Genomic DNA, 15,209 nt, shown 5'->3' with positions numbered 1-15,209 from the left:
TAAAGAAAAATGCTTTGATTTTACTAAAGTGACACAAACCCATCTCAACACTGTTTTTTATATCCTCTATATTATTGTGCGTAGTCTGTGTAACTGTTGTGCTTTATTTCTGCTGGCTTCTTTAATGGGATGTAAACCAGCCTGACATAATACCAGTTGAGTACTTTATTTGATGTTGCCAAAGGTTTAAAAACAGCCTGACAGAATAAGAAATTGTGAAAATTTAGAGGATGAATTATACCTTGGTATCTGATCTTGAATGGCAGATTTTAGAGTATTTTATAGGGAAGTGAAATAATGTTTGGACCTCTTATCAGGCAAGAGAAAGTAGTTAAGAACTGCTCTAAAAACACCACCTCAGGGGGACTATATCCAAATCTCTCCCTTTACTGATGGGACGTTGAAACGTCAATACGCGGATTCATACATTTAGAACTGGACGTTGCACCAGAACTGGAAGTGCGGACTGATACATTTTTAACAGCGGTCCTGCTTCAGCCCTCCGGTTTAATAACAAAATACGAAAATAAGGAAATTTTAATTTTGGAAACATTGTTGTCGGTTGTTCGACTTGCCGGCTTTCGCTAAATTGCTAAATATGCGCTAGCATGCATGTTTTAAGCTATCGTAGCGGTATGTTTTACCATGCCCGCGCCCTATAATCCGGAGCGCCTGATGTATGTGTTAAATACAGAAATAGCACCCGTAACTGAGGCTGCACCTTTTAATACGGTGCGCCCTTTGGTCGCGAACATACGGGATATAGAACATAGGGCACGTTTGTGCGTGATATCACTCCACGTCTGCGCAATGACCACAACCTCCTATCTTTAGTATTGCTGCGCCAACTGGTGGTCTTTTGGGTTGAGGATAACGGTGATCTATATGTAGCTATATGTAGCTATAGCGTCATTGGCCTCCACTCCAGCCACTCCTGGTAGTTCCTCAAAACACTGAGTTTCTAGTGGATGCACAATCTGTGGAAGCCAACATAGAAACTTCTGAAGAGCCAAAGTTCTTGCAACAAAAATATAGTCCCCAATTAGCTTGTTTTGTTATCACGCGACCCCGTCCCCATTATCTTAAGAGAATATAAAAGAATGAGTGGAGACAGAAGAGAGAATGAGATGTTTTTGGCGCGTGTTGCTCTTGATTTAGTGTTTATTTTTGCAGTAAACTTAAAGGAGGCCTTTTCACTTTATGTTTGATTCCATTTAAGCTGATATTCCATTCTTGACATCTTTAAATTTACAGTATTCATGGGAATTTTATTTGGTCATTTTGCTTCTTTTTATTTCCTATTTCCCACATTTATTCATAGTTTTTATTAGACTGCAATAAATCCTATAACATTGAACAGACTGACTAAAGTCAAATGACCTGCGGTTCCCACCAATAGCCGTCATTCTGATGGGTTTTTGCTGGCTGCAGCTGAAATATTCCAATGCTCCATGTCACAGAGACAGTAAATACTAAACCCTAAAGATTCTGAAAGCATGATGTAAAATAGTAACGTACAATACAGACATTTGAAGAGACAATTAAGAGAATGTTTCCATGCTTCTAAGAGTGGCCGAGGAGCCATTTAGAACTTTATAAAGATGCATTGTGTGATACCAGGAACTAATTTAACTTCAAGGCGAAGCTGCTTCTGCTTTATCGACCACGACTGATCTCCTGAAAGTCCACCAGCGCTTTTTAAAAACTGAATTTTTCATCTATGGAGGGAGTAGACGGCAGATGTTTCCACAGATGCTCTTCACCAGTGGTCAGTGAGTGATGCAGCAGATGAGCGGGAGTTGACTGGCTCCAACCAGCTACTGTCTCAATGTCTCCAGCCCATAGTGTGGATTCTCTACGAGATCAGACAGCAGCTTCACTCTTGAACCCTGCAGCTGGTTCTGACTCAGGTCCAGTTCTCTGAGATGGGAGGGATTGGACCTCAGCGCCGAGGCCAGAGAGCCACAGCTGATCTCTGATAAGCTGCAGTCCCTTAATCTAAATACAGAAGGGAAACTTTTATAGTGAAACCAGTATTAATCTGAAAGGTTAATCAAAGGCATGATCTGTAAATATTTAACTTAGTTCCAGGTTAAAAAATGATAGTAATATGTAATGACCACAATTCCAACCTCTCAGGTTTGCACTGTTCCAGAGGAGAATCTATATTGTTCTGGCCCTCACTCTTCCCAGGTTCTCCCACCTCTTTCCTTCCCATCTCATCATGGAGATCCATCTCACCTGTGGCTCATCTTTAAAGGCACAACCTGTCTTAGATGACTTCCTGTCCCCCTCACCATCTCCCTCCTCGTTGGCTGGTGTCTACCAGGCACCCTCACCTAGTTTTGTCTAATTTTGGTTACCATCTGTGGGCTTTTTCATTGTCCTTAAATCAATTTATCATGAATAAGTGGTCCCCGTGTGGCCCCCCTCCTGAAGGAACTGGGCACAACACACACACTCAGAAAGTGTGAGGACCCTCGGATGGAATAATGGACATTTTTGAGAATGGTGTTTACCCCAGAGTTTCCAGTCGGCAGTTTGGAAAGTGGAGAAAACCACAGAGCAGCTTCACTCCTGGATCCTTCAGCTTGTTCTTACCCAGGTCCAGTTCTCTCAGATGGGAGGGATTGGACCTCAGCGCCGAGGCCAGAGAGTCACAGCTGATCTCTGATAACCTGCAGAGCTCTAATCTGAAAAATGCAGGATGAGGTTATACGGTGCAGGTCTGCATGTTATCTGCGTCAGTACTAAACCTACGTTAGTTCTTAGTTGGGTCAGACCTGAATTCACGATATTCCAAGGAATTTTTTTAATGTGGTGCATCACAGCAGTGTTGAGAACAGCCTCACTTCACCATCTTAGCAGCTGGTATATAGGTAGAAAAATGAAGACTGACCTGAGCGTCTCCAGTTTACAGTTTGGACTCTCCAGTCCAGAACAGAGCCGCTTCACTCCTGAATCCTTCAACGTGTTGTGGCTCAGGTCCAGAACCCTCAGATGGGAGAGGTTGGACTTCAGAGCTGAGGCCACAGAATCACAGCTGGTCTCTGATAAACTGCAGCCTCTTAGTCTAAAATAACAATTATTTTGAGAGAAGACAAATAAAAATCAACATGTACCAGAGCAAAACACAGCTTACAAGCAACAAACCTCTCTCGTCCTGCACCGGCTTATCTGCCGTATGTTCCTATTTTGGGTTCTTTCAGGGCGGTTGGACAAGATCTACAGCGTATGTAAAGTGTGTGTAGGTCAAAATACCTTCCAAGTTTGTGAGACCACATTTCTCAATAGCACTCAACTCTTGTCAGGAGTTGGGACAAAGCGACCCACTCCTGACAGCTTGTGGGCGATGCTGCAGCGACCCTGCAATCCCTACACTCTCTGGTGAAACCAAATCAAAGGTTTTAGACACTGCTGGATGCTGGAAGGGTGGCTATAGTCTGGACGCATCGTTCCCCTGACTGCACATTTCTCCAACAATGATGGGCAGCTGGTGTCACTTGTTCTCCAGATGAGAGAAGGAAAGAGAGCCCCCCCACAGTGTGTTTGATTGCCCCACTGCAAGCTCAATGCTGCCAGAAAACATTGCAGGAGCATCAATTCCCCTCAGGGCATCAACAAGGAGCTCAGGAAAAGGTGCAGCTGCCACCTACTAGAGACAAGCACACTGAGCTGAGATTCAAAGCCCTCTCCTCCCAAGAGAAGAGCTTGTTTGTTGGAGGCTCTTCTGGGCGATACCTGGTGCCACAGCTCCAGCTCAGCCCGTCTCTGGAGCTGAGGTGGAGCTTAGCAAGTTTCATGGCTCTCCACCACTTCCTCTCGCTGAGGACCTTCTCAGCTGGTGGTTTCTGCTCCACCTTCCAAGTTGAGCAGGTGATACTTCTGCATTCCTGCCACCAGTGTCTCTCAGAAAGACTCTTCTCTACTGTTTTATATTAGATTGTATAAAATTAGGATTTTTGGTTGATGTCTTAGATGTTGTTGACTAAGAGCAGGTTTTTCTTTAATAACATAGAAAGATTCGATGAGAAGAGCAAATGTATTATTTTATGAGCTACTTCCACTACTATTATATACACATACTTCCATATTGTCTTAGATTGCAAGCTGCATTTATTGCATCGTTCATAGAAAGTCATATTTGTGAGGAGAAAAACTCCAATAAGGTCATTTTCTTTAATGACCATTACAACAGAAGGAGGCGATGAACAAACAGATTTATCTAAAAATGTGTGAAAACTTATGGATGGAAACCTTTTTAAAATGGTTGCATTGTGTAGAATCGGTGTAGAATCAACTTGTTGACTTCTGATTTGGACTCCAATGGAAGTGAGGTGCAACAATTGTGGATGCTGAAAGCTTCAGATCTTCATGAAGGTTTCTGTGGTTGGACTGACCTGCTGCCCCTTTAAGAGGGAGGCAGGTTTGGGCTTCTGGCTGGAATGAAGCCACCTAAGATGAGAATGACTGCAGGCTTTCGGTACCAAGGTTTAACAGGGTGCTCACTTCACACTTGGGCTTTTCTCTTTTTTTGGGATGGCTTTTCTCAGGAGAGAAGGGGCATGGCACACTGCAGCAGCTTTCTTTTTGGGGTTTCTAGTTTTCCTTCTGATCTTTAAAAGACAGGAAGAACCATTTTTGATTGGTCTGAATGTTTGGGCGGTTTTGTGGCCAGCCTAAATTAAACAAGACAAATCTACAACTGATACTTCCTTTCTAGTCATTGATGACCATCCTCACATGGGACAGATTTCCACAACCAATTTAATACTGCAAATCTGTCCTGTGTGGTCTTTTTTCTGAGAACTGTAACACTACGTTTATAACAAAGATCAAACATGGAAACAGTTATTGTCTAACTAGTTACACCTGGAAAGTACTGGATCATCTCTGACTGACCTGAGCGTCTCCAGCTCACAGAGAGGATCCTGGAGAAAACCACAGAGCTGCTTCACTCCTGGATCCTTCAGCTGGTTCCCACCCAGGTCCAGAACCCTCAGATGGGAGGGATTGGACCTCAGCGCCGAGGCCAGAGAGCCACAGCTGATCTCTGATAACCTGCAGTCACTCAGTCTGGAAAAGGAATAAATGGGGCAAATAAAAACACATTTCTAAATCTGAAAATGAAGAGAAAAGCAAAATGTAAAGAAATTTAGAAAAGACCAACAGAGGCCTCCTGACCTGAGCGTCTCCAGTCTGCAGTTTGGATGCATCATTGCAGAAGACAGTAACTTTACTGCATCATCTGTCAGGCTTTTGTTCTTGCTTAAGATCAGCTCCCGTAGATGAGAAGGGTTTGACGTCATTGCTGAGGCCACAACTTCCCAATGACTCTTTGAAAGAACATCACCAGACAGTCTGTTGTGTATGAAACAAAAATAGTGAGTCAAACTTTGGGATTTCTCATCAACTTATCTGAGAATCGACCTCAACACAAATGTAGCTCATTTCCTGGAAAAGCTAAATTCAACACCGTAGAGCAACAGTTTGAACGACCATCAGATCTGAAATGCAACTGAATTATTCTCAACATTTGTCTTATTTTAGAACAGCTCATAATTACTCAATATTTAAAATGATTGTAGCAAATGGTTTAAAGAAACGTGCATCTTTTTATCTGTCTATCGGCTCTTTGGATATTTTGCATTTCATCCAATTTGTACGATCGTGCGTCAAGTCTTAATTCAGCGATCCGATCGATGACATCAGAGTCTCTGGTTGCATCGATTGCCCTCAGCTTCTGTTATATCTGCCTGTTTCCCTTCAAATCATTTTCACTGCACTGCACCTTTTGTTGCTAGTGATGAATTGCCACCTAACGGGTGTGGAAAGGCTCAAACAACTTTGTGGGTCACATAAAGGCTCCAAACGGAACCGCCACAAAGACCTAAAACACCCATTTAAACCAACGAGGCCGGCTGTTTTTACGTTGAACAAATGAAGCAAAATAGTCACGTGTCATTAGTTAAAATGTGTTTTTCTGTCGTTATAATACGATGTATACAAACAAACAAAAGTGATTTAATGACATGACAGTAATTTCATGATAGTCAGTTAACTTGTGGCTCCTATTATTCCTGCCTTATGTTGGTTTGTCTGGATTGACCTTTGAACTTATATCCAGCCAGTGCTGAACATTTCTGGATGAATTGTTTTGTTTTTTAATTTATGGACGCTGCAATGGAGATAAAGAATTGAAGGAATGACCACTGGAGGGGGTATTGCTACCTGACATGATCCACTCGCTTGATTTAAACGCCGATGTCCGGCCCCAAAAATCTTTACTTACACGGCCTTCCTGCAGTTCCTCACAGCTGGAATCAGGCGACGTCGTCCCTCCACTGAGGTGTTGTACTGCTGCAGTTTAGCTCATCCAGAACCTCCTCTGACATCTGCAGCAGGTAGGCCAGAGCTGAACAGTGGATCTCTGACAGTCTCCTCTCTGATATCTTCCCTGACTTCAGGAACTCTTGGATCTCCTGATGGACTGACTGATCCTTCATCTCCATCAGACAGTGGAAGATGTTGATGCTTCTGTCTGGGGAGATTCCATAACTGTTCTCCTCCTTCAGGTTGTTGAGGACCTTCTGGATGGTTCCTGGGTGGCTGTTCCTCTGATCCAACAGTCCACCCAAGATCCTCTGATTGGACTCCAGAGAGAGACCATGAAGGAAGCGAACAAACAAGTCCAGGTGGCCATTTTCACTTTTGAGAGATTTCATTAGTGCTCTCCCGAGGAAGACATCAAGAGATGTGACTGGATCGTTATTTAACAACCCAGCAAACCGGTTTGGTTTCGAATATTTTAGGAACTGATTTATAACCTGCTTGTCTTTCCTGGTGTAACGGTGGAACATGTAGACGGCAGCCAGAAACTCCTGAATGCTCAGATGAACAAAGCAGTAGACTGATTTCTGGAAGATCACACTCTCTCTCTTGAAGATCTCTGTACAAACTCCTGAGTACACCGACACCTCGGAGACGTCCAGTCCACATCGCTCCAGGTCTTCTGAGTAGAACATGATGTTTCCTTTCTCCAGATGTTCAAACGCCAGCCGACCCAACTTCAGAAGGAGTTTTTTTATCAGCCTCAGTCAGTTCCTCTGGTCTCTGCTTTCCTCCATACTTCTGCTTCTTCCTCTTTATCTGAACCCTCAGGAAGTGTGAGTAGAGGTCAGTCAGGGTTTGGGCAGCTCTCCTCTCTGGTCTCTGGTCATCATGTCCTCCAGAACTATAGCAGTGATCCAGCAGAAAACTGGGATCAGACACATGATGTGGAGGCTCCTGGAGGCCTTGATGTGTGAGATGATTCTCTTGGACAGATCTTCATCACTGAACCTCCTCCTGAAGTACTCCTCCTTCTGGGAGTCAGTGAAGCCTCGTACTTCTGTGATCCTGTCAACACACGAGGGAGGAATCTGATGGGCTGCTGCAGGTCTGGAGGTGATCCAGATGAGAGCTGAGGGAAGCAGGTTCCCCTGGATGAGGTTCACCAGGAGCACGTCAACGGACGATACTTGTGTGACATCAGAGATGAGCTGATGCTTGTTGAAAAACCCAGTGAAAATCTGCTTTCATCCAGGCCATCAAAGATGAACAGAAGTTTCCAGACAGTCAGATCTTCTGCTCTGATCTTCTGTAATGTTGGATGGAAAACATGAAGCAGTGAGAGAAGACTGTGCTGCTCATCTCTGATCAAGTTCAGCTCCCTCCATGAGAGCGGAAGCACCAGACTGATGTCTTGGTTCTCCAAACCTTCTGCCCAGTCCAGACTGAACTTCTGCACTGAGAAGGTTTTTCCAACGCCGGCGACACCGTTGGTCAGAACCACTCTGATGTGTCTCTGTGCTCAGATAAGACTTTGAAGATGTCCTGGCACTTGATTGGAGTGTCCTGGATGTTCTTCTTGGAGGTTCTCTCAAGCTGTCTCACCTCATGTTGTGTGTCCACCTCCTCACTTTGTCCCTCAGTGATGTAGAGCTCAGTGTAGATCTTGTTCAGCAGGGTTCCACTTCCTGCTTCATTAGTTCCTTCAGTCACATGTTCACATCTTCTCTTCAGACTCATCTTATGACCTTCTATCACCTCCTGCAGATCACCTCCTGAACATAAGTAAACCAATGATTTCCATCTCTCATAAATCATCAACACAACTACAAATTCATGACATCACAAATTAAATCTCATATTGAACAGTTTTACTTTGTTTGGGCTTCATTTCAGCATCTCCAGATCTGCTTCCAGATTGTGAACAAGAGGACTCTCCTGGTGGAGCTGCCTGGTCCCAGTTTGATAGGATGTGCTCCCCCCTCTCACTATGAACACATCTCTCTATTAGTCCTTTGATTTATAGGATGAAAGAACCTGATCAAGACTCAATATTGTTCCAGCATTTATGTCTGAATTCATCTTTCAGTTTAAACCTGATTCTTGTTTCTAATCAACAATATTCACATTAAGTCTGTAACTATATGACTGTCTGAGGTTTAAGTGTTAACATCTCCAATCTAATAAACTCACAACTGCTGCTGTTAATGTGACTAACAGCTGCCACACACACAATCATCACGCTTTAGTTTTCTTACATTTCCTCTGAACTTCTGAAGTCTATTAGTCCATATTTGGACCGGTCACTCTTCAGGGACACCCTGCTGGGCACTGTGGACTCTGCTCTGTCCTCGTCCATCCTGAGGAAACATCAGAAATAGTGATGAGACTGTGATGAAGGTAAATAATCTGTAGAGGTTGGAGTTAATAATCCCAATTCACTGCATTTTTATCAAACAGGAACATTTCTAATCCATTCTGGATAACAACTGAATCAATAAATCAATGATGTCTCTGTATCATTTTCATGTTTTCAGAGTTTAAGCTGCTTTTTTTAACTGTTCCCTGCAGTGAGAAAAGAACTGGCACCTTTTCCAGCCCCTCATCCTGCAGCACTGAATGTGCTCTAAAGTTCTTTCCAGAGCAAATGTCTCTGCACTTGCAGCAACATGTTGTAGTCATGGATCCGTGAGGAGAAACCGGATACAGGAAACGCCCCCACTTTGATCCCAAAACCCAACTGGTGGCCAACGGTGGTCCGGCAACGACGGGGACGCTGGTCCATCGGCCCACAACACTGGTTTTCCACAGGCCAACATGGTGAAAGGACTGTGCACCGTTTCATTTTAAGGACCTGATGAATTTCATTTTTCACGATAGTGGAGGCTAATACCCACAAAATGATGTTTTGTATGGTTGTGAAATGTTCTAAGGCAGAGTTGTGTGGTTCAGAAAACCTTACTTTAAAGGTGACCCTTGAGGTCCAATACTGAAGTTCCTCTCAGGTTCCCCTTTGGAGTGGTCACTCTTCATGGACACACAGCTGGGCACTGTGGACTCTGCTCTCTCTTCCTCTTCCATCACACATTCGCTCATTTTTAAATGTGAGTCTAAACGGTGAAGCAGGAACAGTCTGCTGACACAGAAAAGAAGATTAAAGAACATGATTCTCAGCATGAAGACAAGCAGAGGTCTGTCCAATGACGTATTGTCGGCTCATTCACATCCAAATCTATTATATGATGTCACCCTGTACATCATACAGGCCACATATAATTGGAAAACAGTTTTGGGACATCTTAAAAGTTTACACCATGTTAAACATAAATAGTTGTGGAAAAAATGTTTCTCCTGGGTGTTTCAAAAGGTGCGGTGGCATTAGACGGACGCACACAAATACAAATGAAATCATTTTTTCTGGTTATGGTTTACAAGAAAACCTAAATTCTTTCAAGATGTCAGTTCTCAACATTAAATTCAACAAATAAGATGAGAATGCATTCAAACTAAACAGAAATACGTCATCACAATCATCAAAGTGGGTCAAATGCAGCATCATCTTCTGTCATCTCAGACAGGATTCCAAGAAGAGGATCTTCATTTTCAACAGCGGGTGACCAAACATCACTAAACTAAACTAACTAAATCATCACTAAACTAAACTAACTAAAATACTGGGAAACAACTGGAGTTCGTCTGACAGATGTTCGCTTTTGGGTGCGGAATCAAACTGGGTCAACTTTTTGATCTATAGGATCCCCTCTGGTTCAAAGTGTCCCTATAGGATATTGACAGTTCTGACCTTTTGGGGGCTGCACACACCTCTTAATGGTGACGGCACCAACGGAGCTGATCCAGTTGTCATCAGCTGGCCAGTCTGACTCCAGCTCATTAGGGGAAATTTGCTGATCTGGAGGAGAAGCTTTCAAAACTTGACGGGCTGGGGGGGAATGACTGTAATGTTGGAATCAGCGTGCCAATTTGATTTTTAATCAGAATAATTCAGAATAATTTCAACAGGATATTTTCAAATTGTTGAAAAGTGCTCTCAGCTCATAAAAAGACTTGGGCAAGAGTTTGAGAACAGGTTTTGGGACCTGGATCAGCTTGAGCCATGTGTGTCATTCATTTCTAAGACTGTCTTCAGCTCAGCCACTAAATTATCTGGTGCTACATAAACATACTAGTCAGGACTTTTTAACTTCCCTCCTTTGTTCCCCTCTTCAATTATTTCTATGATCCAAGTCCTCAAAGATCACTGCTCTATTTAAAATAGATGAAAGAAATGACACCCACTCCTGCATTTCTTTCACAGTGGTTCCACAACATAGAACAATAAACCACTGTGAGAAAACGTGCAACATGAACCCAAAATCCTGTTGGTGTCCTGTGATCCTGTGTGGATTTAGTTATTTAGTTTATTGTCTTAAATTGGTCCGGCTGAGAGATGCTAACTTGCACACGATTAGATGTTGTTTGACAGGTAATACCAAAATATCCAGCTGTAACCTGGACTGTTGAACAACTCTAATAACTCTAAGAGCTTTTCACCTGTCACAAAAAAGTTTAAAATGTTGTTAATACCTGTTAAGACTCTCTAACAACGTTAACAGCATAATACTTGTCTGAACAGAATACTTTCACTTTAACTTTTACAACCTAATCAGCAGCTTTATGGCGTATATATTACTACCATTAAAGCATTCTGGGAGGGTTTAAAGTTCAAAGTTCTTTTAGGATCAGTAACAAGAGCAGAAAAATAAACTAAACTTCACTTAGAAAGACTATTCAACTATAACTAAAGCCAGACGATCAGAAAGTTAAATAAGACCTCTTCATTTATAATGTATAACGATGTTTTATGCTAAACTAAATATGAAGTCTTTTGAATTTTCTTAAGCCAAGAATTCTTCAGCTCTATGAAGCTCTTCAATAGTAACAAAAATGTTTTCAAATCTTGATTTTTATCTCCAAACACAACTGTCAATTCTTTTCAATAATGCTCTTCGTTTCCACTCACCTTGTCGGTCTTCAGTCTTCCTGCTCAGTCTGAACGAATACTTTTACCTTTCCTTTTTCCTCTGTTAATGAACAACTTTATGGCTGTTGATTAATATTCCACTACTATAAAAGCATTCTGGGAGGGTTCAACATTAAAAGTTGTTTTGCTATTTTAATGCCCTAAATATGTTTTTTGCATTTAAATGAAAAATGACTAACTTAGTTAAATAAATAAATAAGATTTATGATTGACAGATTTGAAAGACTTGTAAAAGCAGCATATTTCTGCAGCCCTGGAGTCCAGGAGGAGCAGCAGAGGTCAGAATGTGTCGGAGCGCGTTAAACTAGTGTCTGCAGTCCCAGGCGTGTCCACCGGGTGGCGGTAAAACACCACATGATATTTCTCCTTTTTGGAACTTCTTCAGCTGCGTTGAGCTTTAAATCTTCACCTGTCGCTCCCTTTAAGCTCTAAACTCTGTGGTTCTGTGTGTAGTTTGTGGGTTTGAATATTTTTGATGAATTCTGATGACAATGAGTGAAACTGTCAATGACCAATAGAAAGTTCGTCCATTGTTCTACTGCGTCACACATTTTCATTATTTATTGTCATTTTTGGGTCTAAACTGGCCCAGTTCTGTGAGCTGTTTTGCTTTTTCTGTGGACCAGATGTTCCAGCCAGGTTCCATCATCGGACACAGACGGAGACAGGTCACGTGACAACAGTCAGCCTTTAGTTCTTTATTACAGGAGGATCTGGTTTATATACAGACACGTATCTGCAAAATACTAAAAAGTCTATGAACCCAAAGTACTAAAAAGTCTACATCCACGCACACGCGTGTATTAAGTGTTTATACACACGTGTGCGCGTACGTGCACACTGTATATTCATCTAATAACTGTTGGTTTCTAAAACACCAAAGTAGAGTCACTGAGGCACGGCTTCACCTCCTTTACACCGAGGTTTCCCTGAGCAGGTGTGATGAACTGTTGCAGGAGGAAAAGCATGGAACATGTTAATAACCGGACACAAAAACACTCAGGTTTATTGTCTGACGGCATCAGTGTCTCTGGTTGCATCTGTCTGAGGAGCATTGTGAAACCAGGAGCAGTGTAAATGAGGGGGGGGGGGGGGTGGCAGTGAGTGGATGCTGCATTCATCAAACACACAATAGTCAGAAGAGAAGAAGGAAGAACAGAAGCCCGTGTTCCTCAGTGTTGGTGTGGAGACGCCTGTTTGGAGGAGCAGGAAGCAGGCTGGACTCTTCCAGCTGGCTTTAATGCCACTTCTCTTCTGAGAACCTCCCAGCAGCTTTCTCTCCACCATCTTTTTACGCTGAAGCTTTTTGATCATTTCAGGTCAGATGTTCTTGGACTGAGGTTAAACATGTTTGTTCTTGTGCTCGGAGCGAACCGACGATCCTCTAAAGTCAGGCATCCTAAAGGTTGATGTTTCCTGAGGCCTGGAGGCTTTAAAGTGGCGCTTTTACCCACTTGTCCTCGTTCTGTTGGAAACTTGATCCAAAAACCTTTTCTGGAGCTTCATGTTCTGCTTTTTTGAAGGAATGAAATGGTTTCATCAGCGCTGCCGGGGGCTGAGCAGGCTTCATAAATCTGAAGCTCTGAGATCCTTTAAAGATCTCCTGGAATCAGCAGATGGGGGTTTGATCAAAAACTGTAAGAATCAGTCAAGCTATCAAATCTTGACTCAGTCCAAGCGTGAACCAGTCCATCCAGAGCTGATTATGGCTCAGCCAGGAGGAAAGCACGGCCTGGGGGGGTTCATATGGAGCAGGCACACTCTGGCTCTATTGCTACTGAAAACAGCCCTTCAGCACAGCAGCCTGGAATACAGTTCTGGAGAACACCTGTTCCCAACAGAACCTGTTTAAAACGGGACCAGTAAAGATGCCCGGCGTGACCACGACCACGGGGAGAGAGGGGGGGCAGAGACAGGCGGTAACGCCGCTGCCCACCGATTCACCTGGAAACAACAAAAACCCCAGCAGCTTGGACCCAATATGGCAGCGTGTTCCTCAGAAACGCTCCTCAAACTCTCCCCACAGCTTCATTGCTAAACAGGATTTGGGTTTTTTTGTCCGTGCTAAATGGAAAGTGTTTGTCCTTTGGTGGTCCAACAGGACCACGATTTGGATGGATGGATGATTTGATGTTATTGAGAATAAAAACAGCTGAAAATGGAAGCGGAGATGTTTCAGAGCACCAGAGTTCAGAAAGAGTTTCTAATCAAACACCGCCTGTTGGGAATGATGAATGGATGCATTTTTATTTAATTTAGACTAATTTAGACTAATTTTAACATCCTTTATGCCAGTTCCATAGAGCACACACACACTAGCAAAGATGATATCCAAACAGCCAAATAAATGGGAGTCAAAAGAAATCATTTAAAGCTCATATGTCAGAGTCAAGGTCGAGGGTTTTCTATGGCCCCCGGGATGATATTGATTTATTATTAGAACCGACCCGCAGGCCGCAGATGTTTTACACAGGCCAATACTACATTTCCCACAATGCAACGGTGACAGTCTGAGCGGGAGGTGGCTTCATTTCATTATTTATCAGTAGTCATTAGCATAACAGCAAAAGTTAACTTTCAGAAACTCCCCTCGTTATATATGTCGACTCCCCTCGTTATAAATGTCAACTCCCCTCGTTTTATATGTCAACTCCCCTCGTTATATGTGTCAACTCCCCTCGTTATATGTGTCAACTCCCCTCGTTATATGTGTCGACTCCCCTCGTTATATGTGTCGACTCCCCTCGTTATACGTGTCAACTCCCCTCGTTATACGTGTCGACTCCCCTCGTTATACATGTCGACTCCCCTCGTTATATATGTCGACTCCCCTCGTTATATGTGTCGACTCCCCTCGTTATATATGTCGACTCCCCTCGTATATATGTCGACCCCCTCGTTATATGTGTCGACTCCCCTCGTTATATATGTCGACTCCCCTCGTTATATATGTCGACTCCCCTCGTTATATGTGTCGACTCCCCTCGTTATATGTGTCGACTCCCCTCGTTATATGTGTCGACTCCCCTCGTTATATGTGTCAACTCCCCTCGTTATACGTGTCAACTCCCCTTGTTATATATGTCAACTCCCCTTTTTATATATGTCAACTCCCCTCGTTATATATGTCAACTCCCCTCGTTATATATGTCGACTCCCCTCGTTATATGTGTCGACTCCCCTCGTTATATGTGTCAACTCCCCTCGTTATATATGTCAACTCCCCTCGTTATATGTGTCGACTCCCCTCGTTATATATGTCAACTTGCTCTTCATCTTCTCCACCATCATCTCCCTCTTTTAGTTGGCTGCACAGGTGAAGGTTACAGGTGTCTGACGAGCGCTCCTCTGGGGGGGCGTATAGCTCCCAGACCACGCTATTAGCAGTATAATGCTAACGTGTCGTAAAAAGGGCTTAATAACAGGGCTGGGGGTAATTGAAGGACACACTGCCCGGCAGCACCAGGAAAAGCAAATGTCTGTACGATCTTCCCAGTCCTCAATATGGGTGCGAGCAGACTGCTGCTAGGCATTGTGGGTACTGGGCGAGAAGGCCAGGGGGTTAAAAGACGTGATTATCCTTATTAAGGTTGGACAGGGGCCAGAAACTTGAATTTCTGTGGCGAGATGAAAGTGAGTCTGTTTTTCTATTTCCATCGTGAGGTGAGCTTTCTGGCCGGTTACTGTGAAAACTTGCACGCTCACATGCACGCTCACACGGAGCCACGCTGACACTCTCAACATCTGTTGGAGAGAGATCCATCCGTTTCCCGCTCCTCGGCTATAACCTCTACTGACCTGTGGCAACATTTAAACCCACAGTTTAAATATTTACTCG

The 15,209-nt window shown here is 43.3% G+C and overlaps 1 protein-coding gene across 1 annotated transcript; it reads right to left on the bottom strand.

Annotated features, from left to right (window-relative positions):
* Positions 1 to 1,130: 1,130 nt before the first annotated feature.
* LOC130520525 (NACHT, LRR and PYD domains-containing protein 12-like) lies at positions 1,131 to 9,431 on the bottom strand. The gene is made up of 9 exons (XM_057024231.1): positions 9,293 to 9,431; positions 8,589 to 8,690; positions 8,206 to 8,318; positions 6,293 to 8,105; positions 5,185 to 5,361; positions 4,903 to 5,076; positions 2,900 to 3,073; positions 2,520 to 2,693; positions 1,131 to 1,998 (listed from the first exon to the last, which is right to left on the bottom strand). Exons 5-9 carry the CDS (start codon positions 5,307 to 5,309, stop codon positions 1,818 to 1,820), a joined length of 828 nt encoding a protein of 275 aa, XP_056880211.1. The 5' UTR covers positions 5,310 to 5,361; positions 6,293 to 8,105; positions 8,206 to 8,318; positions 8,589 to 8,690; positions 9,293 to 9,431; the 3' UTR covers positions 1,131 to 1,817.
* Positions 9,432 to 15,209: the final 5,778 nt, after the last annotated feature.

Source organism: Takifugu flavidus, unplaced genomic scaffold, assembly GCF_003711565.1.
Source record: "Takifugu flavidus isolate HTHZ2018 unplaced genomic scaffold, ASM371156v2 ctg414, whole genome shotgun sequence".
Taxonomy (NCBI): Eukaryota; Metazoa; Chordata; class Actinopteri; order Tetraodontiformes; family Tetraodontidae; genus Takifugu; species Takifugu flavidus.
This window is presented reverse-complemented; position numbering and strand designations above follow the sequence as displayed.

Bases quoted from the DNA above. Each gene is read 5' to 3' on its own strand.
- LOC130520525 (XM_057024231.1), bottom strand. From the start codon at position 5,309: ATGACGTCAAACCCTTCTCATCTACGGGAGCTGATCTTAAGCAAGAAC. The intron at 5,077-5,184 runs GTCAGGAGGCCT...TTCCTTTTCCAG, and splicing joins TGCAGACTGGAGACGCTCAG to ACTGAGTGACTGCAGGTTAT. The intron at 2,694-2,899 runs GTCAGTCTTCAT...TGCATTTTTCAG, and splicing joins TGTAAACTGGAGACGCTCAG to ATTAGAGCTCTGCAGGTTAT.